The 17805-nt window shown below is 40.9% G+C and overlaps 1 protein-coding gene across 4 annotated transcripts in view; it reads left to right on the top strand.

Moving 5' to 3' along the window:
• Positions 1-17805, top strand: part of NHS (NHS actin remodeling regulator) — a 368117-nt gene that overhangs the window by 344112 nt on the left and 6200 nt on the right. For 2 of the 4 annotated variants that reach the window (XM_025372269.1, XM_025372271.1), the window contains exons 4-8: positions 6352-6414; positions 8794-8986; positions 11920-12051; positions 12995-15976; positions 16278-16404. In XM_025372269.1, the coding sequence (XP_025228054.1) occupies positions 6352-6414; positions 8794-8986; positions 11920-12051; positions 12995-15976; positions 16278-16404 (3497 nt within the window). The remainder of the gene's footprint in view (positions 1-6351; positions 6415-8793; positions 8987-11919; positions 12052-12994; positions 15977-16277; positions 16405-17805) is intronic. The other 2 variants (XM_025372270.1, XM_025372272.1) reach the window with 1 other exon arrangement.

Raw genomic sequence — 17805 nt, forward strand, 5'->3', positions numbered from 1 at the left:
AGTACTACATAATTGTAGCAACAAGAATGACATGTGAAGAAGGCATTGTCAGACTTCTTGAAGCCTTTGAGAAAGATCAAAGCAGTTCATATTTATGTACGACACATCCACAAACACTCCTGCACAGGAAAAGCTGAGGCCAATAGGACATAGTATGTGCAAAAATGCAAGGATTTGGCTTAAGGACAAACAAGCCCCATGGTCGAGTGAAAATAAAAGCCCATATCGTCTCACTAGAAACCCAGTGTGGTTTGCAATGGACATCTTTGCAGTAAGGTCTCATTCTTGTTTTCAAATGTAACACAGCATCCAGCCTCCAGTAAATATTTTTCATGTTTAAGACAGTATGATAGCAATAAATCAGCTCTGAAAGTCAACTGCTATAAGTGCCATGTGGTATCAGTTAGATCACAAACCAAAGCCAATTTTTCAAAACATTTCCTGCTGGAATACCCACAACATTTTAACAGATGTCTTTTGGAAAGTTTCGAAGGAAAATAAGCCCCCATCAGCATATAAAATAAAACCCAAAAGAAAGTAAAATATGGAGTGGAGGGATTATTTTTCTTTTGGTAGTAAGAGAAAGATTGGGGATCATCTTGAAACCTTTGGGGAAGTGCTTGTTCATAGCCATAAAAGGGGAGAAATGAACTTTTCTCACACACATACCTCAAGAAAGACTGGGGTTTGAAAAATCTTCCTTCATTATATACCAAAGACATTTATTTGGCTGCTTTTGAGCATAATGTTTGTTATTTCGCATTCTGAACACTGGTCATAAGTATAATTCTGGCTTTTGTTGAAGCAACTCATGGGAAGCTAGGAAAAGGATTTGAGGATATGGCTGATGAGGCCAGCAGGGGTAGAGATGGAGTGAAAGCATCAAAAGAATCATCTTTTGTCAGGGACAAGATGGGCATGGCTGGTAGTTGCTGATTCTAAAATGCTGCAAGTTGGAGTCTGAGGCTTCTCAAAATCAGTGGTAGAAGGGCCAGAATAGGAGTCTGGAAAAAGAGGAGGAAATCACTCTTTTTTTTTTTTTTTTTTTGCATTTTTCTTCAACGGTTTATTATGAAAAATCTCAAATGTACAGAGAAGTTGAAAGACTTGTACAGTGAATATACATATACCCATGAGGGAGAAATTATTTTTAACCTGACAGTTTGTTTCCACTGGGGCCAATTTTGATCCACATCAAATAAATGATCTTGAACGAACGAATGAATAATTGAATGAATGAATGCCTAACACTTGTCCTACCATGCTTATTCTGGGGAAACCAAAGTTGTTCACTGCCACTCTTGTACTGAGTGATGATTCCACAATCAGGAGTCCCCTGTGGATCTGCTTCCATTATCTGTTGTTTTGGATGTTTCCTGCTCATGCTGTCTTATCTCCTCCTGTGCTTTGCTGTCTTTGACCTTGTACTGGATGTTGTACTGAAAAATTATATGTGGGTGGAAATAATTTGATGTTATTTCTCTAGAAGAGAATTTTTGTTTGCTTATGCCAGGCACGTGAGCATGTTAGCTGTACGACACATATTTATTGAGCACTGTTGAGGCAGAAAAATAGAGTTATGAACAAGAAATGGTTAGTCTTTCTCTGAATAAGCAATGGGATTCATTTAAACAGTTGTGGAAGAATAATTTACTTCATATAAGTTTGATCAGCATCCAGCTTTCCCTAACCTTATCCATCAGCACCCATTAAGGCATGGCAGGCTGAGCCATGCAGGGATGACCTGAGGTAGCAGTTCTCTTGCAGTTGTATTTCTTAGATAATTTAGAAAAATATATATATACTATGAACTGATTATTGCATTCATCATATAAACAATGTAGTCAGAAATATTCAGAACAATCTTACTTCTTTTGACTAAACATCCAGGAAAGAGGATGCTTTATTTTATTTTTAAGGTTTTTAAAAAAATGTTTCAATAGTTTTTAGGTACAGGTGGTTTTTGATTACATGAGTGAGTTCTTCAGTGGTGAATTATGAAATTTTAGTGCACCCATTCAACTGAGCAGTGTACACTGTTACCCAATATATAGTTTTTTATCCCTCACCTTGCTCCCAAAGTCCCCTGCCCCGAGTCCTCAAAGTCCATGATATCACTCTGTATGTCTTTGCGTCTTCATAGCTTAGCTCCCACTTATACGTTAGAACATATGGTGTTTGGTTTTCCATTCCTGAGTTACTTCACTTAGAATAATGACCTCCAGTTCCATCCAAGTTGCTGCAGAGGACATTATTTTATTCCGTTTAATGACTGAGTAGTATTCCATGGTGTATATTTAACACATTTTCTTTATTCACTCATTGGTTGATGAGCATTTAGGTTGGTTCCATATTGTGCTGCTATAAGCATGCATGTGCAAGTGTCTTTTTCATATATGACTTCGTTTCGTTTGGGTAGATACCTGGTAGTGGGATGCTAGATCAAATGATAGTTCTACTTTTAGTTGTTTTTAAATTTTATTTAACTTTTATTTTAAGTTCAGGGTTACATGTGCAGGTTTGTTATATGGGTAAACTGTGTCATGTGGGTTTGTTGTACAGATTATTTTGTCACCCCGGTATGAAGTCTAGTACCCATTAATTATTTTTCCTAATCTTCTCCCTCTTCCCCTCTCTACCCTCCAATAGAACCCAGTGTGTGTTGCTCCCCTCTATGTGGAGGGCCCTCTAAAATACCAGACTAAGGCAGTTACTAATTAATGCCAGAAATATAACTGTATATTTATATACTTATAGCTCATTTTAATATTATAAACTTAAATACTCTGAATCTGCAGACCATCTGCAGGGACTCTAGAGCTTGTGTCTAAGTAGAGGAACCAAAGAACACAATCCTTCCACATCCAAGCTCCAGAGTACCTAGTTTCAACCCTCACAAGCTGGAGGTTGGAGCTACTATCAAAATAGTGGAGAGACCAATTAGCTGAGGAGAAATCTGCTATGGAGTGTAACCCAAGGAGACCTTAACTCTCCATCACGATGACCACAACTGAAAAGTTTGTGCTTTCTCTGGACTTGCCATCCTTAGTCATTGTTAGGTATGACCTCATGCTTATTTAATGGGGTTGGTGGGTTTCTCAAACAGATGAAAAACGAAATCCACTCCTCACCCCTCACTCTTCAACAGGAGAGCTGACTTAGGAGATTTAAGACAAACTACCATAATGTATATATTAACATTCATATCATTAATATGTTTACTGACCTGCAGTATCTGACTATGAAATTTTTTGAAAATACTTCCATGAGACACCAAAGCTTTTGGTTTCTTTGAAGTAGGTTCCTTTCCCATGTAGGCTTTGTTATCAGGCTCCCTTTTTTCCTACTTACGTGAGCTTTCTCTCTCATTTACACACCCTGGTTTCTTACTTGAGACTTCCACGTCATTGTCTGTGGCTGATTTTTAGGAAAGAACCAGGTTAGTGTCTGAACTCGGACCACATATACCACATCTATCAAAATGGTCACTTTCAGCGAGGGAGCCATAGACCCTACAAAATCATTAGTCTTAAATAAGATCTACATCAAAGTTAACTGGGCCTGAGGAGGGGACATTTGCTTTGCTTTGAACATTAATGAGCAACTCTTTCAGTTAAAACTTAGAAAAATAGAACAGAATTAGAAACCAAGCTTTCCCCACAAAAACACATGTCTGCCATGGGCTTAAGAATAACGAGGCCCAGCGTCAGAGGAAGCAAGTATCACTGGCAGTTTCCTCTACTTGTTTCCACCTGTTTGCATGAAGATGATAAGTACCTTGGATTCTGAGGAATTTGCTTCCTCCTGAGATCTTCAGCATTCCCTTTACTTTCCTCCCCCGCCCCCCACTCCCGCTCTAAGACAGAGTCTTGCTCTGTCACCCAGGTTGGAGTGCAGTGGTGCAATCTCGGCTCACTGGAACCTCTGCCTCCCAGGTTCAAGCAATTCTCCTGCCTCAGCCTCCCGAGTAGCTGGGATTACAGGCATGCGCCACTATGCCCAGCTAATTTTGTATTTTTAGTAGAGATAAGTTTCCACCATATTGGCCAGGCTGGTCTCGAACTCCTGACCTCAAGTGATCCGCCTGCCTTGGGCTCCCAAAGTGCTGGGATTACAGGCATGGGCCACTGTGCCTGGCTGCCCCTTACTTTCTTTGGGGTTCCCATCACTGCTAAAACACACAGAGACTATATCATTCGGGTGCACAAATATTTTGATGGGTTCTTACAGTGATGGATCATGGAAGACTGAAAGGCAAATCAAATGTGGCCCCTGACCTCCAGGAATTCGCAATCTAACAAATGAAATAGACACATTCAGGGCCAATTCCTGTTCCATTAAAGCCATGCTGTAAGATAAGTGCTATAATAGAGGCCCAGCTGAATCTAAAGCTGATATGGCTTAGAGTTTTAAAAGTTTCAATGGCCTTCTCAGTAGATCCTGAGGAGGGGATTCTGGTTACCAGATTATTCTCCAAATAGGACTGGCTATATCATTTGTGGGGTCCAGTGCAAAATGAAAATGAAGAATCCTTTACTCAAGAATTTCAAAACAGTGACAGCACAACCTGAAACCAAGCATGGGGGCGTTCTGAGTGCAGGGCCCTATGGGAATGCTACACAGATCACACACTCATGAAACTGGCCCTGTCTGCAAATGTGGTCTATGAATAGGAGAAAGAAGTAAATTTTGAGGAGTCTAGAGAAGGAAATTACACACAGAGAATTTTCTTTCAAGTAGTTCACAGGAAAATAAAATCACTCCAACAAAAGCAAATAATTCATTCTTCGCCAAATTAGCAAGTGGTGTTGGAATCTAAAAGATAACAAAGTTACAGTTTGCAAAGACATTTTCACAGATATTTCACAGCTACAAGGTAAGTACATTAATAATAATAATTGTTGTAGTAGTACCCGGCACTAATGTATAGAACTTATTAAGTGCCAGGATTCTTCTAAGTATATTACATATACTTTACTCATTTAATCCTCAAAACAGCACTGGAGGGAAAATTCTATTATTTCTCTGTATTACTACAGATGAGGAAACTGACCTTAGAGAGGTTGAGGAATTGCCCCTGGCCACACAGAAAATAAGTGGTGGAGGCAGGATTTGAATTCAGACAGTCTAGCTTCAGAGTCTGTGGTCTTAACCACTATTTATGCTACCTCTGAAAAAATAAAGATAGGAAGGAAGGGAAGGAGGGAGGGAGGGAAGGAGGGAAAGAACGAAGGGAAGGAGAAAGGAAGGGAAGGAAGGAAGGGAAGGAGAAAGGAAGGGAAGGAAAAAGGAAGGAAGAGAAGGAAGAAAGGAAGGAAGGGAAGGAAAAAGGAAGGAAGAAAGAGAAGGAGAAAGGAAGGGAAGATAAAAGGAAGGAAGAGAAGGAAGAAAGGAAGGAAGGGAGGGAAGGAAAAAGGAAGGAAGAAGGGAAGGAAGGGAGGGAAGGAAAAATGAAGGAAGGAGGGAAGGAAGAAAGGAAGGGAGGGAGGGAAGGAAAAAGGAAGGAAGAAGGGAAGAAAGGGAGGCAAGGAAAAACAAAGCAAGGAGGGAAGGAAGAAAGGAAGGAAGGGAGGGAAGGAAGAAAGGAAGGAAGGGAGGGAAGGAAGGAAGGGAGGGAAGGAAGGAAGGGAGGGAAGGAGGAAGGAGGGAAGAAAGGAGGAAGGAGGGAAAGAAGAAAGGGAGGGAGGGAGGGAGGAAGAAAGGAAAGGAAGGAAATTAGAAAGGAGGGAAGGGAAAAGGAAGGAAGAAGGAAGGAAAGGAAGTAGGAAGGAAGAAAAGGAGGGAGGAAAGTAAAGAAGGGAGGGAGGGAAGGAAGAAGGAAGGAAGGAGGGAGGGAAGGAGGGAGGAAAGGAGGAAGAAAGAAGGAAGGAAGGAGGAAGGAGGGAAGGAAGAAAAGGAAGTAGGAAGGAAGGAGGAAGGAGGGAAGGAAGAAAAGGAAGAAAGAAGGAAGGTAGGAAAGAAGGAAGGAGGAAGCAAGGAAGGAAAGAGGAAGGAAGGAAGAAGGAAGAAAGGAAGGAGGGAAGGAAGAAGGAAGAAAGGAAGGAGGGAAGGAAGAAAGAAGGGAAGAAAGGGAAGGAAGAAGGGAAGAAGGAAGGGAAGAAGAAAGGAAAGAAGAAAAAAGGAAAGAAGGAGGGAGGGAGGGAAGGAAGGGAAGGAAGGAGGAAGGAGGGAAGAAAAGGAAAGAGGGAAGGAAGGAGGGAGGGAAGGAAGGAAGGAGGAAGGAGGGAAGGAAAGAAGAAAGTTATCCCAGTATATTCTTTCATTAATATCATAGATTTGGCCTAACCAGTATACACTGTGTGTTGTGTGCACATTTTTAATTTTTTCTTTTTTTGCATTTCATGTTCATAGTTTAACAGCACCCGTTCGCCCTCCCCCACTGAGTGTTGCCACATGACCCCATGGAGTAGAAAGGTATTGGTTCTGAGAACATTCCTTCACAGCCCTATCCCACTCTGTCCAGACACTCTTCCTTGTTCCCTCTTTTAACTTTAGGGAAAACTTTCTTGTTTCTAACTAACGGTTTTTCTTTAAAATTAATTTAAAAAGTGGTATTTTCCTAACTTGAATTAAATGTAATATAACTTAGACAGTCATGCCATTTGCCTTTTTCCCCCATTCACTGCCCCCCACTCTGCAAACTGCATCACCTAACACTACTCTTGGACTTTGTAGTCCGGCAGAGGAAACTTGTCCTATATTTAATTTATCAGAACTGTAAATGTTCAGCTTCTCAAATCAAAAAAGGAGAACAAGACAAACGGATTCTCTGGCAGCCGATCGTACTGTCACCATTAAATAAAAAGTGCTTTTGGCTGCTGGTCAGAGCCTGTAGTCAGGTCACTATCCTTTCAACACTTTGCAGTCCATTGTTATTCAAGGAAGGAATCGCCTACAAAATGAAGCCTCTGGTGGTGGGGGGTTTTCCTCTAGTGCTCATTCTCTCTCTTTGTCTCCCTCTTTCTCTCTGTCTCTCTTTCAATCAGTTTCTCTCTCTCTCTCTCTCTCTCTCTCTCTCTCTCTGCATGCACCAAACTTATTTTCTTTTTGGAAGTTACCTAGGAAACAAAGTCTTTTGTTCTCGAACTTTATTTGAGCTATTCGCTTCGCTGGGAATCTGCACAAAAGCTGAAGAGAGAAAGAAGGTTGCAATATTTTACTAAAACGTTCATGACGAACACATTTTTCCCAAGGGGGGAGTCATATCCTGTTGGGTGTGTTGGGGGATTTGCAGAAACCTCTGACAAGGTAAGTAAATGCCGGGGGTGAGTTTAGACAAGTGGCTCTGGAATCAGCTCTTTAAGGGGACTTGAGAACAGTTCGTTTGACAATAGGTGAAATCCTCTGAGTCAACAGGGCATGATACTTCCAAATGTAAAGATGGGAAAAATTTTTTTGTTGATCCTAATTTTAGGACAGAATATTATTAAAGTCTTACTGGGATAAGAGCAAAATATATTTATTTTATACAGATACCCACCTTCCTCCAAATTGTGTAAAAAATAAATAAAACTAGGTTGAGTGGTAAAAACTGAGTCTTTTAATCATCTAGTTTAGAAACCCAACCCTGAAATCAAAACTGGGATGGAGCTTTTTAAATAATCTGGCCTAGGAGCCCAACCCTGAAATAAAAGTTAGACAATATTGATATTTATCAAAAGTTTGGATGGAGAATTTTCCAATGTCATATAGAAATCAAAGCCCGTAACTACACAGCTGGAGGAAACGTCTCGCACCACAAAGCTGAAAAGAAAATAAACTAGGACTGTTTTACCTTTCCTAATTTGAAAAATAAACTTACTGGAATATTTCTCCCCAGTAACAGGATGTGTATTTTCCACTATCGTTGGTGGGGGGAAATTCTTCACTTTTGCTTTTCCACGTGCATACAGTGTTCATGAAACTGAATTTTCTAAATGTTATTTAAAAATGCTGTAGTCCTGCAGTGAAATTAACTCCTCATGGTTTTTTTTTGTTTTGTTTTTGTTTTTGTTTTTTTTTTTTTGAGACGGAGTCTGGCTCTGTCGCCCGGGCTGGAGTGCAGTGGCCGGATCTCAGCTCACTGCAAGCTCCGCCCCCCGGGTTTACGCCATTCTCCTGCCTCAGCCTCCCGAGTAGCTGGGACTACAGGCGCCCGCCGCCTCGCCCGGCTAGTTTTTTGTATTTTTTAGTAGAGACGGGGTTTCACCGTGTTCGCCAGGATGGTCTCGATCTCCTGACCTCGTGATCCGCCCGTCTCGGCCTCCCAAAGTGCTGGGATTACAGGCTTGAGCCACCGCGCCCGGCCAACTCCTCATGTTTTAATGTGGCTTCTCAGATTAGGTTGGCTTGTCCTTCAGGTATGTGTTCTGGAATGTCTCCCGACTCCAGGTTTTCTGAACCTTTTCACAGGCGTCTAACTCATCTTCTTCCTCTGATCCTAGTCATCTAGAGATCTCAAAACTTTTGATAGAAATTTATGGTGAGAGAGCTTAAAAGTTGATCTTTCATTGGAATAGAGACTCAGGTTTCTTTGGTGTAAAGTTTGCAGATTTCTGGCTACCTTGTCTCTCCTGTTAATTCCATTTAACCTGAGAAGCATGTTTATTTAGCCCATTTCTTTCCTTTTGTGTTGCTTGACTATTGAAATAATACTTGCAATTAGTTGTGCTTACTAACTATTTCTAGGAATTCTTCCTTTGTCCTAAGGGCCTATTTCTGACCTCATTTTTACTTCTCTAAACTAGGAAATTCCTTATATGTATGCTTATGTATAATCTATGATGGCTGAACCTGATTGTACTTTGTTTGCAGTCCCATCCCCCAGAGGATGAAGATACAGATGTCATGTTAGGGCAGAGGCCGAAAAACCCAATACACAATATCCCTTCTACACTGGACAAGCAGACCAACTGGAGCAAAGCACTACCTCTCCCAACGCCAGAGGAGAAGATGAAACAAGATGCCCAAGTGATTTCTTCTTGCATTATTCCCATCAATGTCACTGGTATCGTTCTGGCTTTTTCTTAGGGGCAGACGGGTCAGAATATTCTGTGTACGAAATATGTTCAAAATCTGTGCTGCTAAGAATACCATTTTGTAAACAAGTAATGCCTTTTTCATCAAAATACAAACCCAGAGGATGTTCGATATGCTTTTGTCAGGTTTTGAACATCAATTTACATGTTTTCCACTGGGCCACTTGTTATGTAAATTATGGACAGTTTCTTTTTGAAAAAAAATCACCAAATAGCTCTTTGGCCATAGCTGACTGAAATAATGGAGAAGGCGGCAGTGATTAATCATATGATAATGATGTGTGGCACTGCAAGAAAGAAAACAGCAAACCCAGGCTTCTCAAACTGCAAGTAATGGTCCTGTAGGCCAACTAGAAAATCTGTTTTCATGCTTCCTTGGATGAAGGTAGGCTTTTTTAAAAAGACTGTTAAGACTTCTGTATTGATTTGGGGGATTTTTGACCTAAAAATACATGGATACATAGATGAAGGCTGAATTCTATTTTAAAACCAGCAAGGCTGTCTTCCTTTCACTCTCTTTTTTCCTCCTCCTGTGTACTGAGAGTGTGAATATTAGTCTAGATAGAATGGAAGCACAGCCAGACCTTTCTGAAAAATTTATTGGCAGCAGTTGTAAATTCCACAATTGGATCTGGTAAACTTAGTTGTAAGTAAAATCATGTTATAAAATATTCTAACTTTCAAAGACATAAATTAAATGGTCTATCCATTGGGCTTTCTTACATCTCTAATAGTTACATTTTAACTTATTTGTATATTGAAAATTTCAAAACAGCCATGTTATGACTGATTTGCATATTGGTACTATGTGACTAAATATTGCATGTCACTTGAGATGCATGTTGCACACAGCTATTATTAACCCCACTCAGATTTCTCTCAAATAAAGTGGGGAAGCAAATGGACCAGACATCTGGGACAGATATTATTATTTTTTTTTTTTTTTTTTTTTTTTTGAGACGGAGTCTCGCTCTGTCGTCCAGGCTGGAGTGCAGTGGCCTGATCTCGGCTCACTGCAAGCTCCGCCTCCCAGGTTTACGCCATTCTCCTGCCTCAGCCTCCCGAGTAGCTGGGACTACAGGCGCCCGCCACCTCGCCCGGCTAGTTTTTGTATTTTTAGTAGAGACGGAGTTTCACCGTGTTAGCCAGGATGGTCTCGATCTCCTGACCTCGTGATCCGCCCGTCTTGGCCTCCCAAAGTGCTGATATTATTTTTTTCCTGAGAAAAAGGAGTCCTAGTTCATGGGCCTGTGGTGAGTTAGGAGTTAATTTTCCTGATGACCTATTAAACTTGTAAGATAAATTATTCTAAAGATATGCCCCTATCTGATCTCCACAATCTAAATGGGATGTATTAGGGGAGTTCAGCTGCCAAAATGGATCATTTTGGCACCCTCTTAAGCTAATTTTCGGTTCTGGAAACCTCTGATTATTAGCAGCACGTGCTTTTTTCATGGCACTGTAAGTAAAATCTCGTTTTCAAATTTAGTGCTATGATTATGGGCCATTATTTTATGATTGAGGGAAAGGGACACTTTTTCCTTCTGCTTTATTTCAGGAACTCTCTGATTAAAACTTATATTAGATGTTGATTTCAAGAGCTTTAATGAGAACATTGTTAATGATGTCCACATAACACAGAATGTCTGTCTATATATAATGCATTCTACAATTACTAAGATCAGAATGAAGGATTTTAATTTTGGGTTGGAACTAAGAAAGATTCCATTAGTAAGAATTCTACAATAATATTGTAATTATTCATCATATGATATCTCATACAGATTTTTCAAAGTGAGTTCTAGAAACTGTTGGCACTGTGATGTTAAACAGAACTCAACTCTTTCATTATACAGCTGAACCAAGACTTGACATACCACCCAGCCCCACGCTTAACAATCAGGATAAATGATGAGGTGACCAAATTCCAAAGCACGGCATCGTGGCTTTCTGAGGCAAAGTTCACTCTGAAAAATCGATGGTGCAGACAAGGGTTTGAGTTCCTCACCTCCCCTCTCATCATTCTAGTTGTGATGGGACTGCATGTAATGCTGATAATGTGATTATGGAGAGAGAAACTAACAAGCACCATGGTTTGCCCTCTGTGTTTACAAAAACAAACCTATGGCATAAAGACTGGGAATTCCAGATTTATAGTTGGTATAGAAAGTGGATCCATTTAAGTGCAGAACTGGGAACTGCCTTGTATGTTTATTTTATATTGAAAAGACATCTCATGCTAAACCACAAAGCACTGAGTTTAGTAAACAGAAGAAAGTAGACAGAGTTGGGTGATGATTTAAAAAAACAAATCCTTAGACTGTTGAGTTTCTTCACAGCAAGAGATGTGTGTGTGTGTGTGTGTGTGTGTGTGTGTGCGCGCGCGCACGTGGGGAATGGGAGAAGGTTTGGACCATAAGAGATGGAGGGAACAAAACCTCACAAAGATGGCTTTTAATGAAGAAATGGGTCAGGATATGTTAGCTGAGCTAATTCAGGTTAGCATCCTGGTTGCTAATTTCCTATGCAAAGGTATCAGCTTCAAAGAGCCCAGAAATAGATCAGTAAATAGTAGTAACTAAAGGTTATAAATCCTTAAGGAGCCATTTCTGTGTGAGAGGGATTTTTTGGATGTCTTTTTCCCTTCTCTTTCTTTTGATTTTTCTTCTTTGCTTGTTTTAGTTGGCAGTGCAAGCTGTTGTGGAGAGCTGCATTTAGAAGTAAAGCTTAATGTACTGCAGCATAATTTAAATAAGAGCTGAATAACAGCTCCCTTATATTCATTCACAGGCTTAACCCAAACTCTTTCCTTACTTCCTGTCAATTAATATCACTGTGTTCCAAGTAAATGAAAATTTGTTTGCCATTTCTAAAGCTAATGAGACCTATTTGTGGGTTGCAGGAGTTGGCTTTGACAGAGAGGCTAGTATACGCTGCTCTCTGGTTCATTCACAATCGGTACTACAGCGGAGACGAAAATTGAGGAGGAGGAAAACCATCTCGGGTATTCCCAGAAGAGTTCAACAAGAAATAGGTGTGATATCAAAAAATGTTAATGGTTAACATTCCTCCGCCTAGTATAGATGATAGGGAGATTAAACAAGAAATAGATGAAACAGAAAAATAATTAAACATTTTAACTTGTAGAGGTTTTAAAATGGTGTGTATTTGTTCTGTATTCAGCAAGCCAGGTGGTATTACTTTTTAACTCTCTGTTCTTGACTGTGAAGGTTTGACCTTATAGATTTAGGCATATACATTCAGGTCTTACGGCTGAAATGTAATACTTAGATGATTTTTGAAAGTTTTATTAAGGTGGAAATTGTGAATAAAAAGTAGCAGGAGTAAATGAAAGTTTTCTTTTTGGAAAATTGTAACTTAATTTAAGAGAGATATACTTTCATGTCATTAATTATTTTAGAAGGTAAATTTCAGGCATATGCAATGAAATATTGAATATTGATAATATGATACCTTTGGTGACAATTTTTCTGTTTAGTGCATTTAAAATATCTCTGCCTACGAGTTTTTAAAAATTATTAGGGTAGCATCTCTTGTAAATAAGACTTTTATTTCTAATAATGAGAGCTATGATTTTTATTTCATCATGTTTATATTACAAAATAAAAATGAAGAGTAGTGGCCAAAAAGATAAAATGTACTTTAGTTTTTAAAAGTAGTCACTTATTGTGGCAAATTTATGTGATAGTGAAGAGAGGGAAAATTCACAAAAGACATAAAAGCATATCTTCTCTTGGTATGTATATATACATATATGAGGGGGACATGTATATACACCCTAAAGCATTTTAACTCTCTCCTAATTCTATGTGGGTTTTTTTCTATTAAAGAAAAAAAAAAAAAAAACAAAAAAAACATCTCTAACCTACCAGCCCACAGATCTGCAGACATAGCTCAGAATGTCTGTTGGTCTGCTGATATAGAAAATATCTCACTGTGCTTTCCATGTGCCCTAGATTCTGATGAATCACCAGTGGCCAGGGAAAGGAATGTGATTGTGCACACAAACCCAGACCCCTCCAACACTGTCAATAGGAGATCCGGAACCAGGGACTCTGAGTGCCAAACCGAGGATATTCTGATTGCTGCCCCATCCAGAAGGAGAATCAGAGCTCAAAGGGGTCAAAGCATTGCAGCTTCCCTTTCTCATTCTGCTGGCAACATTTCTGCCCTAGCAGACAAAGGTGACACCATGTTTACTCCTGCAGCGAGCAGCCGCACAAGATCTCGGAGCCTTCCCCGGGAAGGTAATAGAGGTGGGGATGCTGAGCTCAAAGTTGGTGCTAAACCCTCAGCATATGAAGAGGGAGAGTCTTTTGTGGGTGACCATGAAAGAACCCCTAATGATTGCAGTGAGGCTCCAAGCAGCCCGAGTGCCCAGGACCACCAGCCTACTTTGGGCCTAGCCTGCTCTCAACATCTCCACAGCCCCCAGCACAAATTAAGTGAGAGGGGAAGGTCACGTCTGTCCCGAATGGCTGCTGACTCCGGCAGCTGTGACATCTCCTCCAACTCAGACACGTTTGGGAGCCCCATCCACTGCATCTCCACGGCTGGTGTCCTCCTTAGCAGCCACATGGACCAGAAAGATGACCACCAGTCATCCAGCGGCAACTGGAGTGGAAGCAGCTCCACATGCCCCTCGCAGACCTCAGAAACCATCCCTCCTGCAGCTTCTCCTCCACTTACTGGCTCTTCGCAATGTGACTCGGAGTTGTCACTAAACACAGCCCCTCATGCCAATGAGGATGCCAGTGTTTTCATGACAGAACAATATAATGACCACTTGGATAAAGTGAGAGGCCATCGGGCAAACTCCTTTACCTCCACTGTTGTAGACCTGCTGGATGATCCCAACAACAGCAACACAAGTGACAGTGAGTGGAATTACCTGCACCACCACCATGATGCCTCCTGCCGCCAGGATTTTAGTCCTGAGCGTCCCAAGGCAGACAGCCTGGGCTGCCCAAGCTTCACAAGCGTGGCCACTTATGACAGCTTTCTGGAAAAGTCTCCATCAGACAAAGCGGACACTAGCTCTCACTTTTCAATAGACACGGAAGGATACTATACGTCCATGCACTTTGACTGTGGTCTCAAAGGTAGTAAGAGCTATGTCTGTCACTATGCAGCCCTGGGCCCAGAGAATGGCCAGGGTGTAGGGGCTTCCCCTGGTCTTCCAGATTGTGCCTGGCAGGACTACTTAGACCACAAGAGGCAGGGAAGACCAAGCATCTCTTTCAGGAAACCAAAGGCAAAGCCGACTCCACCTAAACGTAGCTCATCATTGAGGAAGTCTGATGGAAACGCAGATATTTCTGAGAAGAAAGAACCAAAGATAAGCAGTGGTCAGCACCTGCCTCACAGTTCCAGGGAAATGAAGCTGCCTCTTGATTTCGCCAACACGCCTTCTCGAATGGAAAATGCCAGTCTTCCCACCAAGCAGGAACCTTCTTGGATAAACCAGAGTGAACATGACATTAAGGAACCTCAGTTAGACACTTCGGATATCCCACCATTCAAAGATGAAGGTGCCGAATCCACGCACTATGCAGACCTCTGGCTCCTAAATGACTTGAAAACAAATGATCCTTATAGATCTCTATCTAATTCAAGCACCGCTACGGGTACCACAGTCATTGAATGCATCAAATCTCCAGAGAGCTCTGAATCCCAAACATCGCAATCAGAATCAAGAGCCACTACCCCATCTCTTCCTTCTGTTGACAATGAGTTTAAACTGGCTTCACCAGAAAAGCTGGCTGGCTTGGCATCTCCATCAAGTGGCTACTCAAGCCAGTCTGAAACGCCAACATCCTCTTTCCCTACAGCTTTCTTTTCAGGTCCATTGTCTCCCGGAGGTAGCAAAAGAAAACCTAAAGTCCCAGAAAGAAAATCCTCACTACAGCAACCCTCTTTAAAAGATGGAACTATATCACTGAGTAAAGACCTTGAACTTCCAATTATACCTCCTACCCATCTTGATCTAAGTGCTCTTCATAATGTCTTGAACAAACCATTCCACCACCGTCATCCATTGCATGTTTTTACTCATAATAAGCAGAACACAGTAGGAGAAACACTGAGGTCAAATCCTCCACCGTCCCTTGCAATTACACCAACGATCCTGAAATCTGTTAACCTTAGGTCCATTAACAAGTCTGAAGAAGTTAAGCAAAAAGAAGAAAATAATACAGATCTCCCTTATTTAGAGGAAAGCACACTCACAACGGCTGCCTTGTCTCCGGGTAAGATTAGGCCGCATACAGCAAATAAATCAGTATCTCGTCAGTACTCCACTGAAGACACCATACTGTCCTTTTTAGACTCTTCTGCAGTTGAGATAGGACCAGCTAAACTACATTTAGAAAAAAATCCTACTTTTGATGTGAAGAATCGCTGCGATCCAGAAACTATAACCTCAGCTGGTAGCAGTCTTCTAGATTCAAATGTCACAAAAGACCAAGTGCATACAGAGACTGAGCCTATTGCAGAAAACACACCATCCAAAAACTGTGCATTTCCCACAGAAGGATTTCAAAGGGTCTCTGCTGCCCGCCCAAATGATTTGGATGGTAAAATAATACAATATGGAGCTGGTCCAGATGAAACCCTAGAACAGGTACAGAAGGCACACTCTGCAGGTGGGGAGGAAGTTGCACAACCTGAATCTGTGGATGTAATCACATCTCAGTCAAACTCACCAACTAGAGCAACAGCTGTAAGCAATCAACTTAAGCATCAATTTATTATGAGCCGCCACCACGACAAAGTGCCTGGTACTATCAGCTATGAATTGGAGATAACACCTGTAAATTCATTCCCTGAAAAATGTTCCAAGCAGGAAAATATTGCTTCAGGTATTTCAGCCAAAAGTGCCTCTGATAACAGCAAAGCAGAGGAGACCCAAGGAAATGTGGATGAGGCTTCATTGAAAGGTCAGTCACTGATAACTTGTCATAAAGGAAATGTGTCTCATGGCACTTCCTGGAATTTTTTCTTATGTTCCCAATAATACGGTACAGCTGGGTGTTGGTTTCTCTCCACTCTTTCTTTGCACTTATTAAAACAATTGAGATAAAATCTTTTGTTACTGGGTGAGTAAGCTTTGACAAGTATCTCTCTCATTTTTAAAAAATGGCAGCAAGGTAATTTCTGTTTGTTTGTTCCCTGAGTCAGTGAAGTACAGTAATGTGCTGGGTAACTTCCTCTTAAAGATTCTTCTGTTCTTATTTTAAGAATCATCACCGAGTGATGACTCCATCATTTCACCACTTAGTGAAGACTCCCAAGCTGAAGCAGAGGGTGTGTTCGTGTCCCCAAACAAACCTCGAACAACTGAGGATTTATTTGCAGTCATTCACAGGTGAGGCAACATTACCAAGTGCCCCAAAACAAAAGGTACAACAAAGGTTTTGCCCTTTCAGGTACTTCTCACAAATGCAAATATGGGAAAGGTTTTCGTAATTGTAATACATTCAGCAAAAACAAAAGCAAGCAAAGAATAATTTTTCCAAATCAAGTTGATAGACTGATATGCAAGTTGGGAAATAGGATCTTTATATAGAGTTTGATAGACCTCTATTGAGAGACTTTCGTAAGAGTGGCTTTATTTTTCCCCAGGAAAAGACATTCTGCAACAAGCTTTTATGTGAAAACAATCTGTGGTTAAGTGACCTGGAGTGAAAGCTCAAACTCTAGTGTAATCTCTGACTTTTAAATATTTTCTTGAACCTAAAAAATATGATCAAAGCTGTAGTCATACTCCAGCAGAGACAAACAGAAGTTGATTCACCATGGATACACCAAAATCTCAGAAATCATCACTGAAGAACTTATTTATGTAACCAAATACCACCTCTTCCCCCAAAACCTATTGAAATAAAAAATTAAAAACTCACATTGTACCCTGTAACTATATACAATTATTTGTCAATTTAAAATAAAATAAAACTTAGAGAACACACACAAACACACACACACATACACACACACACACAAAGTTGATTCACAAAACAGAGTCTCAAGTTTGAGAAAAGACAATACATGTTCCTATCCATTTTATAACTCAGAACAAGTAATATTTGCTGTCTGTTTTTCTTTCTTCTTAGAACTTAAATTTCTTTAACAGTACTGGCCTTCATCTCCAAAATTAATGTCCATATTCCATGAATACAGGTCCTTTGGTTTGCTTTTCCAGGACAGTGTTGTGTCCATGCTGCAAAGGCATACTTCCTCGTCTGCCCCCATGAGCCCTTGTGATCCGTGGTCCATATTTGCAAAAAATATTCCTTGTAGCTGATGACCAAAGAACAGAGCAGGAACTAGCCCTTGGACACCTAACCTACATCCAACTGAGCTAGCCAATCATGATGTGCCGTGCCTCCTCCTTTCACAAACACGACTGTCTTCTTAGACCTCGGGAACCTAGATGAAACTCCCAAGAAATACAACTTGGGGATTGTCTTTTCTACCTCATAAAGTTATCATTTTTGAAACAAATTCACTGCAAGCAGCTTACAATCTTTTACAATCTTTTTCTCCTGGAATTCCACTTTTTTTTTTTTTTTTTTTTTTTTTGAGACGGAGTCTCGCTCTGTCGCCCAGGCTGGAGTGCAGTGGCACCATCTCGGCTCACTGCAAGCTCCACCTCCCGGGTTCACACCATTCTCCTGCCTCAGCCTCCTGAGTAGCTGGGACTACAGGCGCCCGCCACCTCACCCGGCTAGTTTTTTGTATTTTTTTTAGTAGAGACGGGGTTTCACCG

This window comes from Theropithecus gelada, chromosome X, assembly GCF_003255815.1.
Source record: "Theropithecus gelada isolate Dixy chromosome X, Tgel_1.0, whole genome shotgun sequence".
NCBI classification, from domain to species: Eukaryota; Metazoa; Chordata; class Mammalia; order Primates; family Cercopithecidae; genus Theropithecus; species Theropithecus gelada.